The sequence below is a fragment of the Neolamprologus multifasciatus genome, chromosome 12 (assembly GCF_963576455.1).
Source record: "Neolamprologus multifasciatus chromosome 12, fNeoMul1.2, whole genome shotgun sequence".
Lineage (NCBI taxonomy): Eukaryota > Metazoa > Chordata > Actinopteri > Cichliformes > Cichlidae > Neolamprologus > Neolamprologus multifasciatus.
In genome coordinates, this window is record NC_140450.1 from 8,522,297 (window position 1) to 8,545,903 (window position 23,607).

Genomic DNA, 23,607 nt, shown 5'->3' on the forward strand with positions numbered 1-23,607 from the left:
GTTAAGCGTGAATACCTTCAGTGCACTCGCAGGTATATTTGTTGGGTCCATCTGTGCATTTGGCGCCATTTTTGCACGGCGTGCTGGCACACTCATCAATGTCTATCTGGCAGAGGTTCCCACTGAAGCCTGGAAAAACAACAAAAAGCTGTTATTGTGCGCATGTGTGTGTGAATGAGTGCGTGTGTGTGTACAGACATCTCATTTTAAACCAGCCACACTTATAATCCCGAGCCTATGTTATAAGAGCTCTTAGCGAATCAGAAATCTGCATGTTAATTAACAACTGTGAAGCACTACGAGCTCCCCATTTTCTCCTTTCACTTCTTTTCAGCGCAGAGGCAAAGGGAGAGGAGCTAGTGGGGGAACCGGTTCGTTTAAAATAGGGGAGGGAGGGAGAGAGGGAGAGAAATGAGGAAAGAATGAAAGTTAGGAGGCCTCCTGACCAAGGGGTGAAAGACAAAGGCCCTCCTGTCTGCTCAAAGCAGCACCAAACTGAGCCTGTTGCCTTCTTTGTCCCCCAAAACCTTTCCATCACAATGCATATTCTCCTGTCTTACTTTCACCCCTTCCCCACTACCCCCTCTACTCCCTGCCCGCCTCCAAAAAGAGCTAGCTTGACCTTTGAACCTCCGGTATTCAAAGTCTTGTTCATTCAAAATCAACCAGTAGGCTTTCTTGTTTTTCCTGGACTTATTCTCAGATATTTCCTCCTCGTCTCCTGTTTGTCACAGCCCAAAGACTAATAGGGTGTTCTCTGATGAAGAGATAAAAAGTTCTACTTCCCTCCCACCCCATCACCACAACATCACAGGAACACACAGGTGCTTAAAGCTAAAGAAAGACCAGTTGTAGATAATCCAGTGAGGAAGTGTTTGTGTGGAGAGCTGCAAGCTGATTTATCCCACTGGACTCTGCTAGAAGCATTTATACTTCCCCGAACTGGCTGCAATCAGACAGATGAAGTGACTAAAATGTAGACACTGCTAACAAAGTTTTCAGAACAATGTAGTCCAAAACTATGTCGACAGCAGATTAAAGCTGATGCTACTTTAAAAATGAGAAAACTAGACACTCCAGCTTTTATTTTGTGCTACTTATATGATATAACTTATATGAATTAAGGCTGAGAGTCTACTTCTTAATTGCATCTTAACTGTTCAATTTCAAGAGCCAAAATTATGACACTTAAGTGGCCTTTAAAACATACATTTAAAGAATAATTTAGGCTAAAATTTCCAAGTAGTCAATGGGATTTTTTATAGCATGGCAAGCAAAATATTATTTTTACTTTTTTCAAAGCTTGACACAGATCTATGAAAGAAGAAAAGTGTGAATTAACTCTTAAAGCTATTATTTAAAAAATTTCCAAACAGCACAATACCAAGTGGATATTTTCTGCTGTATGTATGTAAAGATTTAAACGCTACAAAAGGGTGTTTTATGTGACATGTTGTTGTCATTTTTGGCATTACTTTAGTGTTGAAAAGTGCTATAAATCAAGACAGTTTGCAGTCTGATAGGGACTGTGAGTTTACAGCAGCAACAACAGTCTTTGGTACAAACTGCATGTTTCTTAACAGGAATGTGACGGTTCTGTTCTCCAACAGCACTCCTGACATTAATGAAAAGATTTTCTTTCCCAGATGCATAAGTATGCACACACACAAAGGATGAAGCGGAGATGCAACCACGCACAGGGCCGTGCACATCGCACACCTCAGCAGCCAAAGCGGGATTTATCCCCAGACTGCTGGAATCAGACATTTCAATGGCTCTCAGCAGGGTTTCCATGGCTATTCCATGTACAGAAATGAAAAGGGGGACCCTCGCCTTGGGCCTGGCTCGCAACAGGGACAAATTTACATCTCAACTAGAGCGGTTAAAACCCCTCCCCCCCTTCTACCCTTCCTGCTTTGGCATAACGGTCCGTGCATCTCAACACTACCCACTTCTCCACACACCCTCCCAAAAAAACACTTCCACCACCACCACCACCACTTTGTGCTGCTTCCTCACACAGCCCTCGCTCACTGTCACACACAACGAGTTTTCTTAGGCGCTAAGCTCTTGTGTTCACTCTTGTAGCCCCCTCTCTCTATTAATTCCAAAGCTTTCTTGTTGTGGATGTCTTTTTTTTCTCTTTCTGCTTTTCCTTCTTCCTTTCTTTTTCTCTCAACAGGAGGAATCTTTCTCCTCCACCCAGACTGCCTTTGATCCACCCAACTCTGAGCTCTGCTATTTTCCTTTTCCAAAAAGAAGAAGAAAAAAAAAATCACTTCCACCTCAATGATCCCAGTGAAAGAATGCAAAACAAAAAACACATTTGGGGAGTCTATAGATCCTTCCTTTCTCTTCTATCTTTTTTCTATCCAATATTCAGAAGTTGCATTCCTTTGCTACTGAACAAAACATCAATACCTCATGTACAAACAGTGAAGCTCCTGTAAGAGTTTTGAAAACACCCACATACCTCAAAATAGGCTGAAGAACTACCTCATTTACAACCACAACACAGAAAATGTACAGACTGTGGCAGCAGCTCTGCCTTCTCTTATTAGCTCTCTCTTGTTCTCAGTCGCAATCACAAGCCTTGCTTAGTTTCTGCTCGATCATCAGACTTGATAAAAAGGATAACAAACTTGTTCAAAAACTTCAAACTTCCTCAAGCCTTTCCTTATAGATTTTCTTTTACCGCTTCTCCTCAACTGCTGCGTATGTGCGGGGCTACCCGGGCCAGCATAAGCTCGCCTCAGGGCTGGGATTAGTGCCCGTCCAGATCAGTGTTTGTGTGTGTGTGTGTGTGTTTGTGTTTGAGAGGAGAAGAGAGCGAGACAGAGCAAGATCAGTCTCTGTGCCCCCTGGCCCCACGCCCTCTCCCTCCTCCCCCCTCCGCAGCGGTACGGCAGCCTCACCTGTGGGGCACTGGCAGTGGAAGGCGTTGGTCTTGTCGATACACTCGCCGTTGTTCAGGCAGGGGCTGCTGGCGCACTCGTTCGTATCGATTTGGCAGAACTCCCCCTCGTAGCCTGGCCAATTAGCAAGGGAGGACCGTGAGGGAGATTTGATCGGAGACACACAGTTAGAAGCACTTTCACACTGCAGAAATATACCACTACATACTGGGTTTAAATGATACAAAGTACTCAGGAATATAACTAAATATTGTTTTATTATCAAGTTGTTAGTTTATAAAACTGACCCCAATTTATGTTAAGCTAAAGGTGATGTCATGTAAAACTGCAATGAACTGAAAATACTTATATTAAATATATTTGTAACTTTTCCTCTGAATGTGACTTTAATCATAAGTTTACTGTTGATCACACTTAGTTAACAGATTAACTAATTCAGCTCTATTTTCTTTTGTTTGCTGCATTTTAATAAAATCTTGAAAATCACACAAATTCAATCAGAATCCACGATGATGTCGTCGAGCTGAAAGTCCGACCGTCAGCCCCAAAATTAAATATGACCCAGTCTAAAGAGTCAAAACTGCAAATCTTCACATTTCAGAATATGTAAAAAGACATTTCATTAATTAATCAGCTAACAATTTCTAAACTTCAAAACAAACCCATTCTGAAAGGAATCCTAAGTCATTCACATGGGTTTTATTTGTTGACTTTACTTGTCCAATTAGTTATTCTACTATTATTCTTAACTCCCATGAACACAACACAAATTACATGACATGCAAAAGTAAAAATACACACACACAGGGCAACCTCAATATTACACCTACATGAGCTGCTCAGCCACAAAGCTCCTGCTGCAGTTTTTTTGTAGTTGATGATGACTGTGTAACTTTAGCCTTCTGTAACTTTATATGGTCTTACACTTTGTGGCTGAGTCGCCGTGAGTTCCTAAATGCTTCCATTCTGCATAAATACCACTTACAGAAGAAATATCATTTATTTACTTGTTTCAAAGACTGCATCCTGTTACAGTACAGTTTCTTTCACACGCTTAAATTCAGTGAGTTCTTTAAAAAGACCCATTTTTTCACACACTTTTGCAAAGACAGACTGCCTGGCTAGGTGGGGGGCTTGCAGCAATGGGACTGAAAACACCTGAATTCAAAGTGTGGCCCGGTCTGTGAGAGCTGAACTACTTGAAATTCAAAGCAAAACCTATTTTTGATTATAGGAGACTTGTTTAGTGCATATGATTTGCTGCATTTGGTGAAATTAACCATAACAAACAAAATTCAAGTTAAATGCATTCATATGGGACACATTTCCCTCAAAGGACTTTACAAATGTGCACAGCAGAGAGTCTCAGAGTGCACCCTGTGGGAATGTGACTGAAAAAGTAGCTTTTCCATATAACCAGACATCTTACCTGGCATGCAAATACACTTGAATTTTCCTATTTGGTCCAGGCATGTAGCCTCGTTCAAACATGGGTTTGACATGCACTCGTTGATGTCCAGCTCACACCGTGGTCCCACAAAGCCCCGCTGACACTTACACTGGAATGAGCCCCTGGTATTGATACACTTCCCCGCATGCTCACACGGATTGGAACCTGTTTAAAAAGATCCAGGCTTTAATTTCACTTCCTTTAGCAGGTTGGTGGATGTGAAAAGCACATAAGGATGTGAAAAGCAGCAATTTCACTATAAAAGACATTAGAGGACGTTGAGTGGCTCAGTGTTGTTTGACAAAGCCAAACCAAAAGCCTCAACTGCGGGATTACAGCAATAATACCCCAGAGGGGGTTATTTACTGCAATTAGGGGTACAATTATGGGTACCAAAGTACCCATAATAGGGCGAAAGAATGACCTTGTATTTTAGCTTGTATAAAGGAATTACGAACCAATGTGTGGTAATTGAAGTTTTCGTGACAGTGGTAAAGCTAAACTCTGAATACTGATGTTGAAATGTGTCTGACAGTGTGCAAAAGATGAGTTTTACCCAGTGAGCATTCATCAATGTCCTGATCACAGGAAGCTCCAACATATCCCGAGGGGCAGGTACAAAAATGATTTCCCGTGACGGGGTTGGTGTCACAGTTGGAGCCCTTTTGGCATGGGTTGCTCATGCAGGCATCATCCAGCTGGCAGAGCAGACCTGGTGCAGAGGACAAAAATAAGAAGGACTTCATTATATATCCAGTAATTTCAATCAATTTCAGCTTTACTGGGTTAGCTCACACAGTTTATGCCAGATTAAGTTCGCACAACAGTTGTATTTAACTTAAGAAGCAGAAGTTCTGCTGCCATACACTAAGATCGAAATTCCACAAACCTGTGCGGCCGGGGGGGCATTCACAATAGAACGAAGCTACCCGGTCATGGCAGGCGGACCCTTGATGGCAGGCCGCACTGGCGCAGTCATCGATGTTCTCGCTGCAGTCGTCCCCGGTCCAGCCATTCACGCACACGCACTGGTAACTCCCATAGGTGTTGTGGCATGTGCCGCCATTTTGGCATGCGTTGGGCATCAGCTGGCACTCATCGACGTCCTCTCTACAGAGCTGCCCTGTGAAGTGGAAGCACCAGGATAAGTGGGTGTGTGTCCCCAGACAGGCTTCTTCACGGACTCATACAGTGAAGCAACAACATACAGACCTGTAAATTCTGGTTTACACTGGCAGTTGTAGGTGTTGACTCCATCAACACAGGTCCCTCCATTCTGGCATTCATGATTTGGACAGTCGTCAATGTTTTGGCTGCAGTTTTTCCCCGTAAAACCTGACATTAACAAAAAAAGAAAAAACGTCTCTCCATTAATTTGCTTCAGTCTGGGTTTACGTTGCATAAACTGTGCCGTCTTTAACGAGACTTTAAATATTTCGTTTCTCATTTCTCCTGGTTTGAAAACAACAATGTCCCATTTACAACAAAGGGAATGAAACTTGCAGTTAAATGTGGTCAACTGTCTTTTCCTTCCCAAGAAAAGCGAGGCTTTACCATTTTGAGGTCTGTGGTAAGCCTGCCACTCTCCTATACAGTTACACAACAAGCAGCCACTGCACTGTACAGCTGGCATCCTGGGTAAAATAAAATGCAAAGCAAAACCAGTACAACACGTAACGACTTACAGTCAGCTTCTGAAACCAAGCTAAACCACTGCTAATATATAAAAAAAAGCAGATGTCTGCAGCTTCCACTGCAATGTTGCTCAAATTTCAACTGAATTTTATTGTCTGAAATTTATTATTGTCATTCAGGGCTCAGTCAAACCGGCCTAGAGACTAGGGAGTGGTTGCTGGAGGATCCAACCGGAGGTTGCTACACAAAAAACCTTGCGACTGGTTTGGTTGCTAACAGATTGCCATGGTTGCAATTATTCGGTCTGAGCCGTAGTGACATTTTTAATAGTGTGATGCAAACTGTAAGAGGAGAAAGTTTGCCTTCAAAGTAAAAGTCGTGTCCTCAAGCAGCAACAAACACATCAAAAGGTCTCTGCATCACACTTTTCACACTTTAACTACAACTTGATGAGTAGTTTGCGAGTGCTTGTAGACAAATTGGCTTTTTCCTTCCAACATGACATGCGGGTTTGTGACTGCAACTGATCTCTAGGCCGGTGTGACTGAAGCCACTACCATGCTTCTGTATGTGAAAAAAACTGAAATTAATACAAGTGTAACACAATTCCCTCTGCAAGTTCCTAGTAGTGTGTGCTTTGAATTGTGCTTTGCAGGCTAAATATTTACTGGGATGAATTGTCTGGCTGATAAATTAGCAATGCAAAATACCAACTGGCGATCGACTCAGCCAATCACACATGATCAATTCATTTAGTCACTTTACCCTAGAAGATCCCAACCCTGACTTACATGGATGTTTTCTTTTAATTACTTTAATGTATGTAATAACTTTTTAAAAAAACTGAGAGACCAACACGTTATTTTCTCTTTAGGCTTTTCAAAGAACAGACGAGGCTGCCAGTAAGACGGGATGGAAAGTTGCCACACAAATTCTTTGCGTGAATTTCTGAATTGAAAGGAAACAGAAAAAAAAAAACAAGGTGAAGTCAGTGTGCGTGGAGGTGACAGGGTGGAGGGCAGGGCCGGAGTCCCAGCAAGAACTGCTTCACTCCATCATGTGAAAAGGATGTTGTCCTTTGACCATTTCCTTACGATAAGCCCGGATGCCTTCCTGCTCTGCTTTGTTCGCACACTGTGCACAACAGAGTACAAATACACTCACACACTCACACAGGGCACAGCACACACAGGAGCAGCCCGGCCTAAAATGACATCACCGCTTAATCAGCCACTCGCAGTGCTGATATTTAGGAATCACCTGACCTCGATTCAATGGGGTGTCATGGTGGCTTTAACTTCACAAACGTTTAATGGATCTGATCAATCCCACCTTACCACAGCTTCTTAAACAGTACACCTTTATGTTATTCCTTTTTAAAAAGAAACTCCTGAATATTAAAAGCCTAGAATAAAAATTTTGCTGACCTCAATATTCAACATAAGCCTCCAGCACTTTATTTACATGACTGAAGAAAAGCACAAGAGGCCCACTTTAGAGCGATTGTACAGCAAATGATCAAATCATTTAAGACCTGCTTTAATGCAGCTTAATGTTACCTGGCACACAGGAACATTCGTAACTCGTCTCTCCCTTCTGGATGCAGGTGCCTCCATTTTGGCAGGGTGACGGGTTGCAGGGGAAGTAGCGGCTCTCACAGTGCTTGCCTATGTAGTCCGGTGGGCACTGACATCGGTAGTTGCCGACCTCGTTGATGCACACCCCGCCGTTCTTGCAGGGCGATGGCTTTATGTCGCACTCGTTGACATCCTGTGTGCAGGTCATTCCAGTGAAGAAGGGCGTGCAGGTGCAGATGTACTGGAATTCAATGACGGAGCACTGTCCACTGTTGGCACATGGATTAGAGGTACAGGGGTCGGCTCGTTCACACTGCTTACCTGAAGGCACAAAGATATTGTGTGAAAGATTAAACACATTGCTAGACACAGATTTATGGGATTTCACAACCTCAAAATGACCCATAAACAAAGAGTGTTACTTTTGTTATCCAGTTATCTTATTTATCATGAAATGTACTTTGACAACCAACCATTGGTTCAATATCATACCACTGTTTTATTTTACCTAACCATCCAGGTGGACAATGACACTTGTAACTCTGGAGATTGTCCAAAGCACAGGTGCCTCCGTTGCGACAAAGTATGCTGGTGCAGGGATTGACAATCTGGCAGCGGAGGCCTACGAAGCCTGGCCTGCAGCTGCAAAAGAAGTCCACACTGTTCTCGCTTAATGTGTGGTGGCACATGCCATCGTTCACACATGGCGAAGCGTTGCATGGATCAGGAAACTGGCACCTGTTTCCTAGGAATCCATCACGGCACCTGGAAACAGCAGATGAGGGAGGTCAGAGGTCAGTTTCTTTATGAGAAAGATAATCATTTTGTCATGTTTAAACAATTTAATATGTAGGAGGTTTATACTTTAAGTATTGATAAAAGCCATGATAAGAACTGAGATTCTCAGCTGCTAATCAGGGTGATTCTTGGATTATACTTTATTATGGATTATACTTTATTTTTATTTACCATTTACTCTTCATTTTTCTGAGGATGTGCACACTACTTTCCAAAGAAAGCCAATGTGCTAGAGCTAAAACTGACAAATTCATATACTAAAAGCTGCCAGTTTCTTATTTAGTTGATTTTTATTTATTAATTGGACTTCTGTTTAGCAGATTTCAATAAAACATAAACATGTAAACTAAAAAGGGTGTCTGTTTTAGATCTGGTAACTTTATCCTGTAACCTATATTATATAAATATTATACACACCAGAACAGATAGTTATGGTACCTTTCTGTACCAAAATTCAGAAATCACATTAGTGCTTATGTGCTTCAGTACCCAAGGCACCGCAAGGAGCATATTTACAGAGAAGGATTGTCTAAAAAAAAAAAAAAGATACTCAGATACTAATTGATACTAAAAACTTGACTCATTTGCCAACATTTAGAGATGCTAATAGTGCTGCCTGTGCCTCATCCTGTTAATAGACAACGCGTCCCCGTTTTTTGCCCTCACCAGCATTTTCGCGGTACCGGCATTGACTTTGAAATTCTAGTATTGTGACAATCCTAATACACACACGCTAACACAAATAATAAGAGATCAATGAATCAAACTTTTACATGAAGTCTGCAAATCCTGAAACATTTATGTCAAGACATGCTGTCATTTTCACTTCCTGTGATTTTTATTTATTTTGTAATCGTGAAAATCTCTTCATTGTGTTGGCTCCCACTTTTTTTCCCTTTACTGATATGAATTGAAGCAGTATTGGGGGTTTTTTTTGTAGACAGAGTGGTGAATGCGTCACATTCCCAGTAATTTTATTAAATTCATTGTTTCCCGTGTCAGTCCTAAAAAATAAAAACACAATTCTTATTATACCTTTAGTGAAAAGTATTGTACTATCATGAATACCAGCAATTTACCAATAATCTTTTTGTCCACAAGATGGACTAATAAATTCATAATTTTTTTTATCCATTCAGTCAAAAGTCCACAATGCTAATATGACTTTAAACGAGCAAGGCTACCTTTTTGTCCGTATCAATCATTTGCTTGTTTTTACGACACGGCAACACAGCAATGAGAAACTATGCTTTATACGGGACATTTGTCTTTCTACTGTCACCCCCTGTGGACAATGTGTTTGAAGCTATAAAACAGAGTGGTCTGGACAGCGAGGGGAGGGGGACAAGCTCCTGTGATGTTTCTCACAGGTTGTTTCTGAGTCATAAACGCTGCTCGGACCCCAGCAAACAAGTTCCCAGAGAGAGCCGCTGATCACAGAGGCACATTCACACATTTACAATTACAATGAGAGGAGCTGAAAGCATGTCCCCTGAGGATGCGCACGGCTCAACAAAAGGGCCACACACACATACACATAGCTGCACAAAGACAGACGGTGATCGCTATTTTACACATGCATACACACAGACAGAAAGATTACATGAAGGAATGTTTCACAGCTCCTTGCGTATCCACAGATTTGTGGTCTGGAAGTAAAGTAAAGCCATATTTCTTGGTATGGAAAACTCTTTAGTTTTAACCAGCCACTTACATCTAACAGACACACTCTTTATTAATCTGAATACCCTGAAATTTTATGATTTAGTTGAATATAAAATTGCACAGATAATGTATAAAGCACAAAATAACTTGCTTTGCCCCAGTACTCAGAAGCTGTTCAAAGTCAGAGAGAGTCAATATGACTTAAGGGGAACAGATTTCTTTAAAAAAAACAAGATAAGGACAAATATAAAGCAGAGATGTGTTTCTGTTAGAGGAGTTAACCTGTGGAATAGTTATGACAGTGATTTAAAAAGGTGTAGTTCATTTTCCTTGTTTAAAAATATGTTTAAAAATAGAGTATTAGAAAAATATATATATCAAGAATGAAAAGAGCAAAAAAACAAAAAAACCTCTTGATTCTTTTGCTTTGATGTAGTTACTTACTAAGGTGGAAAGTTTTTTGTTTTTTTGTTTTTTTCTTGTTTGTTTGTTTGTTTTTTTGTTTTTGCTTTGTTTGCCTTCTCTCACCCCAACCGGTCGCAGCAGATGGCCGCCCCTCCCTGAGCCTGGTTCTGCCGGAGGTTTCTTCCTGTTAAAAGGGAGTTTTTCCTTCCCACTGTCGCCAAAGTGCTTGCTCATAGGGGGTCATATGATTGTTGGGCTTTTCTCTGTATCTATTAAGCTCCTTGAGGCGACATTTGTTGTGATTTGGCGCTATATAAATGAAATTGAATTGAATTGAATTGAATTTTATTATTTGCTTCGAGCCCTGTGTACAGGAGCTGCATGCTAAAAGATCTTTTGTTAAAAGGGTTGGCGTAATAAGCAAATGCTTCAGCCAATACCTTTTGATTAGCCTTGTCTCATGCTTTCTTGCTTTGTGGTAAATCTTTGTTCTGTCTTCACTGAGATATTTGAATGCTAATCAATAAAAACATATCACTCACTCAAACATATCACTCACTCTGTCTAAACCAAAAAGTGATTGAGGTTTAATACTCAGTCCTTTTTGCTGCTCCAACTGACCCATAAATCCAAGCAGTTCACAGCGTTTCAAAGATTCAGTCCTATTGTCAATAATGCTGGTTGGCTAGGGGCACAAAAGAAAAATCTGTGGTATTTGGAAATCTTGTTCCTAATCCTTCCCAAAAGTGGAGGTATGAGAAAAGCAGCCTTCATGGCACTCTTCAGCAGGTCTGAGGACTGGAATCTGCTCACTTTGACCCTTTTGTCAGCACTCATTCATCCTGTGGACAAGGCAGCATCTATGCCACAGTTTGAGCTGCAAGCCAACATTATGGCAACTTCAAAGTACCGTGCCACCACCTCAGTGCTCGTTATTCTGGCTTTCCCCAGAGAGGATTTGCTCACGCATCAGACAAGAGGATGGGCAGGGGATGAAGTGAAAGACACTGCAGTGCAACCATTCAAGATTCATGAAAGATTTCTGAAAAATGAATTCCCATGTAGCGGAAAACTACATAGAGAATGTCCTAAAATGCAGATTTGTTTTTTTATGCACATGCCTGACCAGCAAGAGTTTTCTTTCTGTTGTTTTGTTCTCACACAAAAACCATTGTGCACAAAGCATGAAAGACATAAAAAAACCCAAATCGCTCTCAAATACCTGACCCGAGCCAGCCAGTCTGTTAGCACTGAGGGGCTGACAGGACCCTGTCCCCAAACATTCCCAGGGCGTCCACCCTGTGTGTATGTTAGTGTAGGTGGGGCCGAGTTGTGGACCCTGTGCAGGGACAGGCGTGTGTTTAGACAGGGTCTCCCCCTCATGGGATTAGACAGCCTTAGGACTGTGGCAAAGAAAAGAAAACATGACATGCTAGGCTGCCAACTGCATAAACAGTAGCAGTGAGTGGTGGCATTTCACCACGTCTAGAGAAAAGAATGGCACCTTGCATGCTTGTCATTTAGTCTGAGGGCATTTATAAAAGTAGACCTACTCGTTCCAGCTCTATATTCTTATTCATGGACTCTAGCAGAGAGCATTATGCGATTCACAGTGAAAAATAATCCTTATTTATTAACACCAGGTCAATGTGATTTGTTTGAAAGAAGCCAGCTTTCTTCTGATTGGCTGCTTGTATCATGAACAAAAGGTTTGAACAGAGTGGGTGGGGCTTCTGTGCTCAGAGTCAGAGCTGTGTGCCTGAGATAACCATATTAAGTATATCTGCTGTAACTGACATCACACAGAGCCAAGAGTAAAAAAAACTCCACAATTGTTGTAAACCAAGCCTTTTCTGAAGACCAACTTTTCAAAGGAAGTGAAATGTGAAGCAACAATGTGTCTAGCTATTATAAAAAAATTAAAAACAATCACACATTTTCCACAAATTACTTTACAATGTGCAAATGAGACACTTTGTTATTACATCCATCATTTAGCCAATTACAAGGTCCTCTCAAAGACACATAGTCAATATCTTTGATGGAAAACGTCTAATCTGTCAAAACATTGTAAAACATTTTGATTAATGATCTGAAAATACTGCCGTTTCTCTTACAGTAAAATTGTTGGCAACTTTTCAGGACACATTGTTTCCAAATGCCAGTAAAAGACACATAAATCTTTCACACCTAGAAAAGAGGCAAACCCTGGTCTAAGGAGAATTACCAGACTGAGCCATTAGACTTGACTTATGCACATAAAATGCGTCCTGTCCCGCTGAACTCTGGGTTTTTCCAATCTGAACCAAGAGAAATGCTCAATCTGTCATGAAATGTCAAATAAACCTAAATAAGCAACACTGAAAACTTCAAAAAAAAAAAAAAAAGTAAATTCACATTTAGTAGTTACAAAGTATTTCAGACTGTCTATGCAGCAGCAACACTCTGAGCTAATCTGATAAAACAGCTGTACATTAAAATCTATGGACATTCTTCCACATAGAGCATCTCTATTTAACCCGACAGGGGACAGTGGAAGTATGTGTGTGTTGCAGTGAGTCTGGGGGTGGGGAGTCGGCCAAGAGAAAATTTGGCTGCTAGAAGGCCAGTCCAGCTAAGCCCCAGCGGTGGCGGGTGCTGAGGTCGTGAGGCGCCACACGAGCTCGCTGGAAAAAGGCCGCAGGGAGCAGGTGCGCATGCTAATGAGGAGACAGCAGCTGCTACCCCGGCCAGTCATTCCCCCCCTCCCTTTTACCCCTTGTCTCCCATATCCCCAACACTTAGCCTCCTTCCTTTCCATGGCACCCCATCTGACTACTGTCCTCAAACACTAAGAGAGATGAGGGCCGTGCACTCATCTCTCACAAAAACACAAGCATTATGTTGTGATTTACTATTTTTTTAATTAGTTGTTTCTGTTTTGAGATATCTATTAACATACTGTAAAAAATTAAAATAGCAATCAAAAGAATGGAAATTTAAGGACTCAAAGTTAAATAACATCTTGAGTTGGACATTTTTTTACAGTGTTGGTATTTGAATGAATGCCCCCCACCACCCCCACAAATACTTAGCAGTAAAAATGAGGAGTGAGAGAGGCATAGAAAGGAGAGCGAAGGATGAGTGGGCCCATTGTTTTTCCTCCCCATTCAGCGCTGACCACAGGCCGGGCGTATTCAGCTGTTAGACCTCCTCTTTCCTCTTCTCCCCCCCCCCCTAAAAAAAAAAAATCTTTCTCTGAATCGTCCTTCCACTATATGTGCTCACTCCTGATTTCTTTTTTTTTTCACTTCCTCTGTTCAAAGCTGTATGGCTGCTGGCATCCACTCGCGCCCCTCTGTGCACTCTTTCCCTCCAAAACCCTCTCTCTCACCCCTTTTCTCCTAAAACCCCTTCTTTTCATTTGTAAGACAGCACAGTCGGATTTATAACTCGCATCTGCTTAATGCTCATCCTCCCAAAAGTTTCTTCCAAGATACTCCAAGCTGCTCTGCAACTTTTTTTTTTTTTGTGGTCTGCAATGCTGGAGGCCAAGCACGAGGCAAAAGGAAAAGCTAAAAATCCAAAACACACACACAGACGCACATAGACAGAGACACACAGACGTGCACTGGGACAAACAAAGACGTCTGAGAGAAAGGAAACTGGAACTGGTTTGGTTTGGTTTTCAAGGAGAGAAAGGCAGAAAGGAGGCAGAAGGAATTTTCTGGTGTTTACTCTAAAGAGCCTCCTGTCCTGATTCTTAACCTGAGAAACCTCAATAGGGGCTTGCTGGCAGCTTCCCTTTATGGGTCTTGGAAAAGACTTGCACTAGCTTTTGAAACCGGTTTCTGCCCTCACAAAAACAGCTCTGCATCTCACACCAAGGTCTAAAAGACAAACAGACAGAGCCCCTTGCACCCTTACCTCAAAGCACGTGGACACACTATTCAAACACACTCCGCCTGGGATGCTAGCATTAAGTCAACTGTAGCACACGCTCGACAAAGAATGTTAACAGTTTGCTCTTTAACTTGGCGATAGCCTGTCAAGTACACACTCAGCACAAAACAGCTTTTACGGGCATCAATTTTAACTGCCTCGATAAGAGCCCAAACACATAAAAAAAGGTGGGTAAGACAAAAGATATTCAACGACTCTTTTATCAAGTCTTGGCTGTGTTCAAAACAAACAGAGCAAAGCAGCTGCTTCAACAAGTGAAATCTGCCCGGCCCGGGAAGCGGGATAATCTCAACAGCAGTCGATAAACTGGGCTGCTAGAAAGGTAAATAAAGAAGACATGAAAAGTGGAGCACAAATCAGAAGCTGAGCAAATATCAGGTGTTTGGGAGGTATCGTGTAACTGCAGCACAGCAGTGGAATTATCTCCGCGGTAAGGCCGATACTGTTATTATCTTTTCTGTCATCCCTCCCCAGCAGCCCTCATTGTTCTCCTCTGCGCTCGCTCCCGGGCCATCTCTTCTTCAGTCGCTGCCGCTGTAGCCCGTGGCAACAGGTCTGCACCACTGATGGGATGCATAACAGGGCCGGGCGGCGGCTCGAGCCTGCAGCAGATGTTGTGGTGACATCTGACCCTCGGCCAGGCGTCACTCTAAAGGGGTTTTCCTCAGTGCCGAGCCAATCTGCCATCTGCCATCTTTCTGAGGTCACACGCAGATGGGAGCATGTAATATGTAGGCTACACATGTGCACTGTATACAAATAAAAACCTAGAATAAGCAAAGAGATTTCGGCAGCTGCATGGGCTTTGCTTTATGTGCTCTTTGAGAAGCTTAGTGAATTAGGTTGTGTATTTATTCAATTACTGTGGCATGTAAAGCTCTGTGAGAAACAGATCACTGTCTGGTTCCATTTCCATTAGCAACTTGATCAGGATTTTTTTTTAGGATAATTCTTTGTTTCTCTTGATCTGCTGGGTATTAAAAACACCCATCTCGTTTTCCAGTAACATTTTCAAACACATAAAGACATTTAAGTTATTATCATGGAAGAAACTGGAAAAACTGGAAGTCAAAACTATGACTTTGTTGGTATGATAGATTATAACAGTATTGGAATAGCCATTCAGCCACCTTCTTTATGGCTTATAGATTTTGAATGCCAGTCAACAGAGGTACATGTGAGAACACGAATGTTTAAATCACTTGGATTGGACATTAATCTAGAGATGTTCCTGGTATCTAATTTACTAGTCTGATTAAAAAAGCACCAAGAAAAAGTCAAAAGTGATTTAAATGGATTGTCTTTAATCAGTTGACTTCCGAGTAAAGATGCCTGCATGATGTGCAGCTGTGCAAATGTGAGAGCAAATCAATATCCTGTCCGGTGTATTCACAGGGAGCAAGTGGCTGTCATGTGTCCTGCCACCTGTATTTCCAGCGGTGAGAACATGTCTGAAGTGGACGATCCCCTGATGTGTGAAACATGCGAGACAATGGTCTGTCACATTTCTCCCAGTTTCTTTAACTACTTGTTTTTCTCCTCCTCCTCTCCTTTCTCCCTTATAAGTTTGACTAACTGACCTTGTGTCTAGGAGTCAAATTATGTAGTTCCTCTCTCTCCCCCTCCCCTTATCTCTCCTGTCTCCCCACCACCTTATCTCATTTCCTGGCTGTTTGGTTCATGTCTGGTCTGAGTCCCCTTTGGTCTCATCGGATCTGTTTTAGTAGCACTGCCCAGGGGTGAAGGGGCACTCTCCCCTCTTTTCCACGACACTTACCTCTCTCTTTCTTCCTCTCCTGTGTTTTCCCAGCAGTCTGCACAGTAGCAAACACCTCTTTCACACATGCATTCGGCTTGAATCGCGCAAATATAAATAACTCTTCACTAAAACCGAACCTGGCACAAAAACCAGGCTTGTTGTTTGTTGTGGAAATGAAACCAAAGTCACCATCAAATCCCAACTGGCTACAGAAATTACAGGGGGAAGCGCTTCCACTTCTTGCCTTCTCTTTACATTCATCCTTCTTTCCTCCCTCTCTAATCGTACAGGAGAGCTGACCTGGCCAGCCCACATCTGGCAGCCTTCATTAGAGACCCTGTTTATTTGGGAGCAGTATAGCCCATGGGAAAGAAAAAGCTCCCCTTTGGACAAAACACTCAGTGTGTGTGTGTGTGTGTGTGTGTGTGTGTGTGTGTGTGTGTGTGTGTGTGTGTGTGCGCGCATGTCATGAGCGTAATAGCAGCACTAATGACTTCTGCTACTGCCACTTTACGAGGCTGGGAACCACTTAAGGGCTTCACGGGTGTCTGAAGGTGTAACTGACAGCACAACGGGATCCTCAGGTTGTTACTTGAAGGGTGAGCCAGAGCATGAAAAATTGTCCAACATGTACATCGCTGTTAAACTGTTGGCTGTTAAGACAACCCTGCGTGTGTACTAACAGCCACAAAACAAAGTGAAATGACTGTAACTTCCAAACAGCCAATGTTTAATAGTGAAAGTTTCTACTGCTCAAAAGGACAAATACATGTTTCTTTTAGGTTTTTCCAGCCTCTTTCTTATCAGATTATCAGGTTGATTTAAGAGTGAAAGCTGTCACTGCATATACTTCAAATAATAGAAACCGTGCACCTTTGGCTTACTTATTTACTACTTTGTTTGCCAAGTTTCTCATGTCAGTCCTGTTATTTTAAACACTGAAGGCAGCTAGTAAAACATGATGATTATCAGGCGTTTTCTACCTTTAAAAGAAGCGTTTCTTCTGTTATTTCGAAACATACGTACAAGATAACACCAAGATTAAACCTACTGATGGTTGAAGCAAGTTAATTCATCACTGCAATGCAATGCTCTGATGTAAACCACAATGGCTGCACCTGCAGTCCACCCTGCCACCATGGAACAGAGAGGAAAGCAACAAGGAGCCCAAAGATGTCCTCAACAGAGGCTCCACCACACAACACACAGGACCCAAAGGATGGACTTCTGAGATCCTGGTGGCAGTCACAAAGAACACCTCCAAAAGTCATGTGTCCATGCTCTACAGCTTTGTGTTGGCATGAGGTGGAAATATTTGGTTGTAATACTGTGACTTTTTAATGTTTATTTGCATTACATTTCTAATCTTTAAATATTGTATCAGTGTTAGAGCTTGAGAAATATCTCCACCAATTAATACAATTGAAATTCACCTCGACACCTTTCCTTCAGTGTCCCCACTGAATAAAACCCCCTGCTTCAATGTAATAAAAGTTAGATTAGATCACTTCATTATATTTGGTGCACTCACAGAGAGTGCAGACCTTTATATCAAAGGCAAATTCTGACCACTCCCAAACAATCCTAGCACACTATGATTGCTGCTGAAACTTTTAACCCTTGAGCAAATCTGTACTTTTTATATTTTGTTGCCATGTAACAGACACTAATATCAGTCCTACAATCTGTATTACTGCTGTTATAAACTGCTCTGGTTCACGATAAAGGCATCACGCCCCACTCTCTTAATTATTCTGTTTGTGAGTGTGACTGCAAGCTAAAAGCACACCTGGCAGACAAAGTCATTTTTCTATGTGAAGCTGAATGGGCAAAACCACAAGTAATCATGGGTATTATGGAGCATGCTGCTGTATGGGAGAGTGTGTGTCCCTCCTAGTTGTTATACTATAACCCAAAGGCAGGTGGTCTGCCGGAAGGAAAATAAAAGAAATGAGGAAGTGTGGTTTGGAGTGTGCAAAGCTTCTTTGTCTCTCTCTCTCTCTCTCACACACACACGCTGACTGTCAGTCCTTTTAGTCTATGATCAAAGTTTATGTGATTTGTCTTGGCATATGCCAAACAGGGGGGGTTCAAATATCACTAATCCTCGGCACTGAGGTTCCCCACCACCAAGTCGCTTCAGTCAGCCAGAGCTCTCCTCTCACCAGGCGGACTCGAGCCAAAGGGAACCTAACACTGGCAGCAGTGGCCATATAAAAGGCTCGCACTATGTGCTTCTCGTTGTGTGATGATATGATCAGATACGGCACCTTTTCTTCCCTTAGGCCACTTGGATTCTGCTTCCTGACTCTGAATAGAGGTGCAGGGGGGAGTGGAGAGCATGCGGGGGAGGCTAAGATAGACTCATCTGACCGGAGTGAACAGAGGTGCCATTGAAGAATGCCCAGAACTGGAGAGACAAGGGCTCACTTTCACTGAAGGTGGATCTAATACTGTAGCAGTTGCACATACCAGCAAGGAATTAACGACTGGCTGTTATCTGAGGCAACGTTTGCTCAAAATGCCAACAAATGAGCAGATCCTAACAGCAGGATTAAACTTCTCACATTTTCAGAGCCTAAATTTGTTAACCCCTTTCAAGAATCAAAGGAGCAGATATGGCTACTGAGTGTCGCTGGGAGCACAGGTGTGTGAAGGCAGGTGTGTTCTTAATGATAAATTAGAAATAAACAGCTTTATCCGTATTTTTTTTCAGGGAATTTCCAACCAGCTCAGCGTGTGCAGGCTGAAAGTGGAAAACTTTATGCACAGCGCTTTCAAGCTCATAAATTGAGAGCAGAGCTTAAGTTTTGGAAACAAACAAACACACAGATGCATCTCAGCAACAAGTGGGCCAACTTAGTTTACTCACAAGGACTGTCGCATGCAATCGAAAGTTGCAAATGAACCATATCAAGGCATCATGTCATGTTGCTATGATTAGATCTTAGCTTGAAAAAAAAAATGTATTAAAGCCCCAGTGCTTGGAACTTTTGTGTATGATAAAGTTATAAACTTTTCATAATTAAATACCTGGATAAAGGGTTTTTGTCCCCCTAAATGCCAGATGGCTTTTAATTTAAATTGTTTGCTTTAAATTGCACAATTGAGCTACAAAATGATTAGTAATATGACCAAACAAAGGGAATTAGAAGGCAGCTTCAAACAAGGGCCAGCTACCTTCTGCAGCTGAAGTAAATAAAGGCATTGGATGCTGCTATAGTCGAGAGATGACAGTGGGTCTATAGTATTCATCTGATTCACCAATCCTTCACCTACTATGCAAACTTAAAGCCTTGCAACAGCTCACCACTTCACGCTGCTATCAACATGCTTTCAGCTGCGTTTTTTCATCACTTTGACCAGCTAACGGTGGAAGTATGTGATCTCTCAGCAGCATCCTTCCTCGCCCCTGTCCCAGCCTGACATCTCTCAACTCTCAGGAAAGAGAGGGAGCTCTGCTGCAAGCCGCTTTGATTCTGGCCACTGTGCCACTGGAATCTGTGAGTTATTTTTCCTAGTCTGGATTGGCTCAGCTCTGTCACTGCCTTCTGCCGCTGCCAAGCCTACGCAGTAAATGAGAGGCCTCCTCGAAGCTCTCCGGAGATAAACTTCAGTTGGGATGTCATTGGGCCAAGCCAGATACGAGGATGAGGTATTTATGGCATGGCATGTCAAGTAGGCATCTTTGACAAACTACATAAAACTGAACTATCCAATGCCACTTACTTGACCTCGATATAGCACTTGAGTTCGAGAGTGGCAGCTAATTAGTTGAGGAGAAACCCAGACTGTAACTCTGACAAGCATGAAGAAGAAAAACACAATCTGTGAGCTGAGAATGTTGTAAACATTTAACTGATTAAAAAAAAAGCGCACATTAATCATCATCTTACACCTATTTTTATACTAAGCTTCAAACAGGATCCACCTGGTTGCAATTATTTCTCGCTGTTCGTGTCGTGATACTTCCAGCTGTGCTGCTTTAACAAGAGCTGAAGCACTGGCTGGATCAACCCACTTACTATGGAAGTCATCAATCTTGGAGAATGAGGTTCATGTAAAAAGAGCGATAGCATCAGTAAGCATCTCTCTGAGTTTTGGAGCTGTAGAGTGAAGCAAGAAGCTGGTTTGTTAATCTCTTACACTGGTTCACTTTGAAGATCAGCTTACTGGCCAATTAACCTGATAAGTACTTAGGATTGTATATTGTGTTTTAAGGTTCTGGGGAAGCTTTTTAAAGGCTGAGAAAATAACTTTTGGCATTTCATCAGTGAGAGACTGCAAAGCAAAATATTGTGATAGAGGCAGAATTCGCTTTAAAAAAAAGAAAAAGAAAGAAGAGTTCAGCAGTGCCGTTTCTTGCATCATGTAGTAAAAATCCAGTGACTTGGTCTGCCTAATACTAGGAACTGAAAGTCTACAAGTATATAACAGCTTATCCTGCATTGATTCTGTGCATTTTTCATCTCTTTTCAAGTTCTAAAACTCGCACACAGGACTTAGTACAACAGCGACTGTGTAGTAATTCAAGGTGCCCTTAAATGTTGCTCTAAATCTCTACTTTTAACAATATTAGATTTACTCTTGACATTGAGAAACTACACACATTTATACACACAAAGCTGAGTAAATTCTTCTTAACTTCATATCACTGTGAATAACATATTGTAATAGAAATGCAAGCAAAACCAAATGCCCAGAGCTCCCTTTCAGAAAAGATGGAATCGAAAGCAGTTACTGTTTTATTGTCTGTTTTATGTCTATTTAGACAGTCTGCCTGACCTCGGAGAACCTTTGAACTTTATTTTTTTTTGGCCCTCTGGTGGTGTGGTGACAACTAACACAATGAGGGCAAAAACACTGAAACACACAATGGCATGCTGAACCTCGTGTGCCCGCTCAAACCTTTTCAAAACCGCGACGATGCCCATCTCCATGTTTAATTGGAGACGTCTGAGAGGGAAGACAGTGCAGGGGCACAATGATTGCTTTGTGGCCCAGTGAGGAGGTGGGGTGGGATTGGGTGGGGGTGAAAACAAGACCAAATTAAGATGTGGCAAAGGGCCAAGATGGCTGCCAAGGTCTTTCAGTCCCAAAGCTGTGACCTGGCCAGCCCAATCACTCGGCGGTCACCGGTCTTTGCGACAGTAAGATGACACTGGCTGATGCAGCTCATGCCAGGGTGGAAATAGAGCCAACGAAGGCTATTGTTGCGGGAGCATGTTGTCGGAGCATCTGAAGTGAAAACATCTCAAAACACAAAACTCTGCAGACAAAATGCAGAACTCGTCCCCATTTTAAGCAGTTTAGAAAATCCTCCAGCCTCTGCCATCTGTCCAGGGGACTGAGAGAGAGAGAGAGCACTGAGGGCCATTGAGGAGGGGACCAAATCCCAGGAGAGAGGAGGGGGGGTTGTAGGAGGACAGGGTCTGAGGGTCTCTCTGGGAAGCCTCACCCAGATTAGTCACACAGAATTAATCGTAGGGGAGAACAATGGTCGCCGAGCTTCTGGCAAACCCAGCTGTCGCTTCGTGAAAGAAAAGAAAAACAAGATTTAGGGCTGCGAGAGTTTGGCTGCAGAGGAGAGAGTGTGGTGGCAGTAACACACTCTCTCTCATCGGGTGACCCCTGTCCTCATCAATGTCCACTCAGTTTCTGTCTCAGCTCGCTGGCCATTTGCATCCCAGAAGAGTAACAATAAAAATGCAAAATAAAATAAATAAATCTCATAGATTCCACAATCCCACATCTCTTCCGTGCAGATGTTTCTTATTATTCTTTGGCTTAAAAAAAAAGCAAATGCAGTTGTTGAACTTACTTGCACTCTTCGTTGCCATCTAGAGTTGTTTGACATTTCCCCTGGTTCAAACACGACTCCGCCTGTTTGGAGCATCTCAGACCTGCAAACAGAAAGTTTTAATACTTGTGTGCTTTCCTCACACTCCTCTGAAATGACTGATTATTGCCTGTACAACAATCCCTCCAGGTGTTGCAGAAAGAACAGCTTCCAAATATGTTTGTTTCTCCCCATAAATGTAAAATCTAAGTGTGAATCACATGTTGTAGTTTAGCTATCCTAATTTTTTTTTTTTAAAAAAAGACTGTGCCATCTCGGAGGATAACACAGCTTTGCGATATTATTAAAACACACAAACGCGCTCACACTGCTCCCAATCCAGAGTGCAAAGGCATGCGTTTACACACTAGTGAGAAAAAGTTGAGTGTTTGCCGGGCAAGTGCTCAAGAGCTGCCTGCAGAGCAAAAATGCGCAAACTGATCCAGGAGAGGTGAAATCGTAAAGGTTTTGCTAAATCCAACAGGTGCAAAAGAAATTTTAAAAAAAAGTAAACATCGTGACTGTTAATTAGCAGATGAACCCTGCAGGCGGCAATAAAGTTTAGAAAATTCTGCACTTTAGTTTCAGTTCACAAAAAAGTGAGCGCATCATGATCAATTCAAACACTTTTGGACATTTTACAGACTAAATAGTCATAAAAATGATTTTTTCTCAACTTTCTCAAGCAGGAAACTACCACCAAGAGATTCCCCCGCCACTCACCTCGTGTTACTCCTATCAGCGACAACAAGAAAGTTAGTTTGACAGACAAAATATGCATTCCTTCTGGTTTAAAATGATTGTACAAATCCACGTGGGTTTTTTCATAGATCCGATAATGTGTCTTCCTCTTCGACAGTGAAAATGCAAAAACTATTTCAGTTCATCCTTGAGTAAGGTCCACAGAGAGAGAGAGAGAGAGTTAAAAAACAAACAAACAGTAACGCTGAACTCCGAGCATGAGATGTTGTCACTTCGGGTCCCGAGTTGGGAATGATCTGATCTCCATCCGCCGCTCCGCACCGAGGGGCGTTTTTCTTCCACGGACACATGAACAATCACTCAGTTGGTCCCCAGACAGGCGCAAGCTGCACAACTTGATAAAGTGACAGTAAGAAAGTTTGTTTGTGTTTCCCCCGAGCGGTTTTCCCATGTAGTGAGAGGTTAATTAACACGTCTAGATCATTAGTCCTGCAGATTACATCAAGTATTTACCGTGGGAGTTAAAAAGAAACTGTTGGGCACTTTAAAAAAAGGGACTGGGCGTTAATCCAGTCGATCTATGAATTATCTTAGTCCTTAACAGCTTAAATAAAGACAGGCTCTACTTTATTGTACTTTATGCCAGTTTAACGTGGTTAAACGACTTCACAAGCCTGATAGTTTTCCATTTTAATCATAGTGACAGCACTTTACTGTAAAACATTACACAAACTCAAGGAAAATAAACATGAACATTATTAGTCAACTTAATATTTCAAATGCTGGTAGTCCTGATTGGAGTCTTTTAATTTGAAAGGGTTGCTTTGAGTCAGTGCATTCACTTTTTTTAAAAAAACAAAAAAACAAAACATGCTGATTTTTACTTAATTCACTTTTATTAGATAGCTTTCATTGTTACT

At 42.1% G+C, this 23,607-nt stretch overlaps 1 protein-coding gene across 2 annotated transcripts in view; it reads right to left on the reverse strand.

Annotated features, from left to right (window-relative positions):
• Nucleotides 1-23,052, reverse strand: part of notch1b (notch receptor 1b) — a 42,186-nt gene extending 19,134 nt beyond the window's left edge. The window contains exons 1-11 of one of the 2 annotated variants that reach the window (XM_085181315.1): nucleotides 22,709-23,052; nucleotides 21,968-22,049; nucleotides 8,293-8,342; nucleotides 8,086-8,169; nucleotides 7,560-7,898; nucleotides 5,578-5,700; nucleotides 5,255-5,488; nucleotides 4,922-5,077; nucleotides 4,345-4,530; nucleotides 2,916-3,029; nucleotides 16-129 (exon numbers count right to left, since the gene is read on the reverse strand). In XM_085181315.1, the coding sequence (XP_085037441.1) occupies nucleotides 16-129; nucleotides 2,916-3,029; nucleotides 4,345-4,530; nucleotides 4,922-5,077; nucleotides 5,255-5,488; nucleotides 5,578-5,700; nucleotides 7,560-7,898; nucleotides 8,086-8,169; nucleotides 8,293-8,342; nucleotides 21,968-22,049; nucleotides 22,709-22,766 (1,540 nt within the window). In that variant the 5' untranslated portion in view covers nucleotides 22,767-23,052. Of the gene's footprint in view, nucleotides 1-15; nucleotides 130-2,915; nucleotides 3,030-4,344; nucleotides 4,531-4,921; nucleotides 5,078-5,254; nucleotides 5,489-5,577; nucleotides 5,701-7,559; nucleotides 7,899-8,085; nucleotides 8,343-21,967; nucleotides 22,050-22,708 lie in introns of both variants that reach the window. The other variant, XM_085181314.1, reaches the window with a different exon arrangement.
• Between the last annotated feature and the right edge of the window lie 555 nt (nucleotides 23,053-23,607).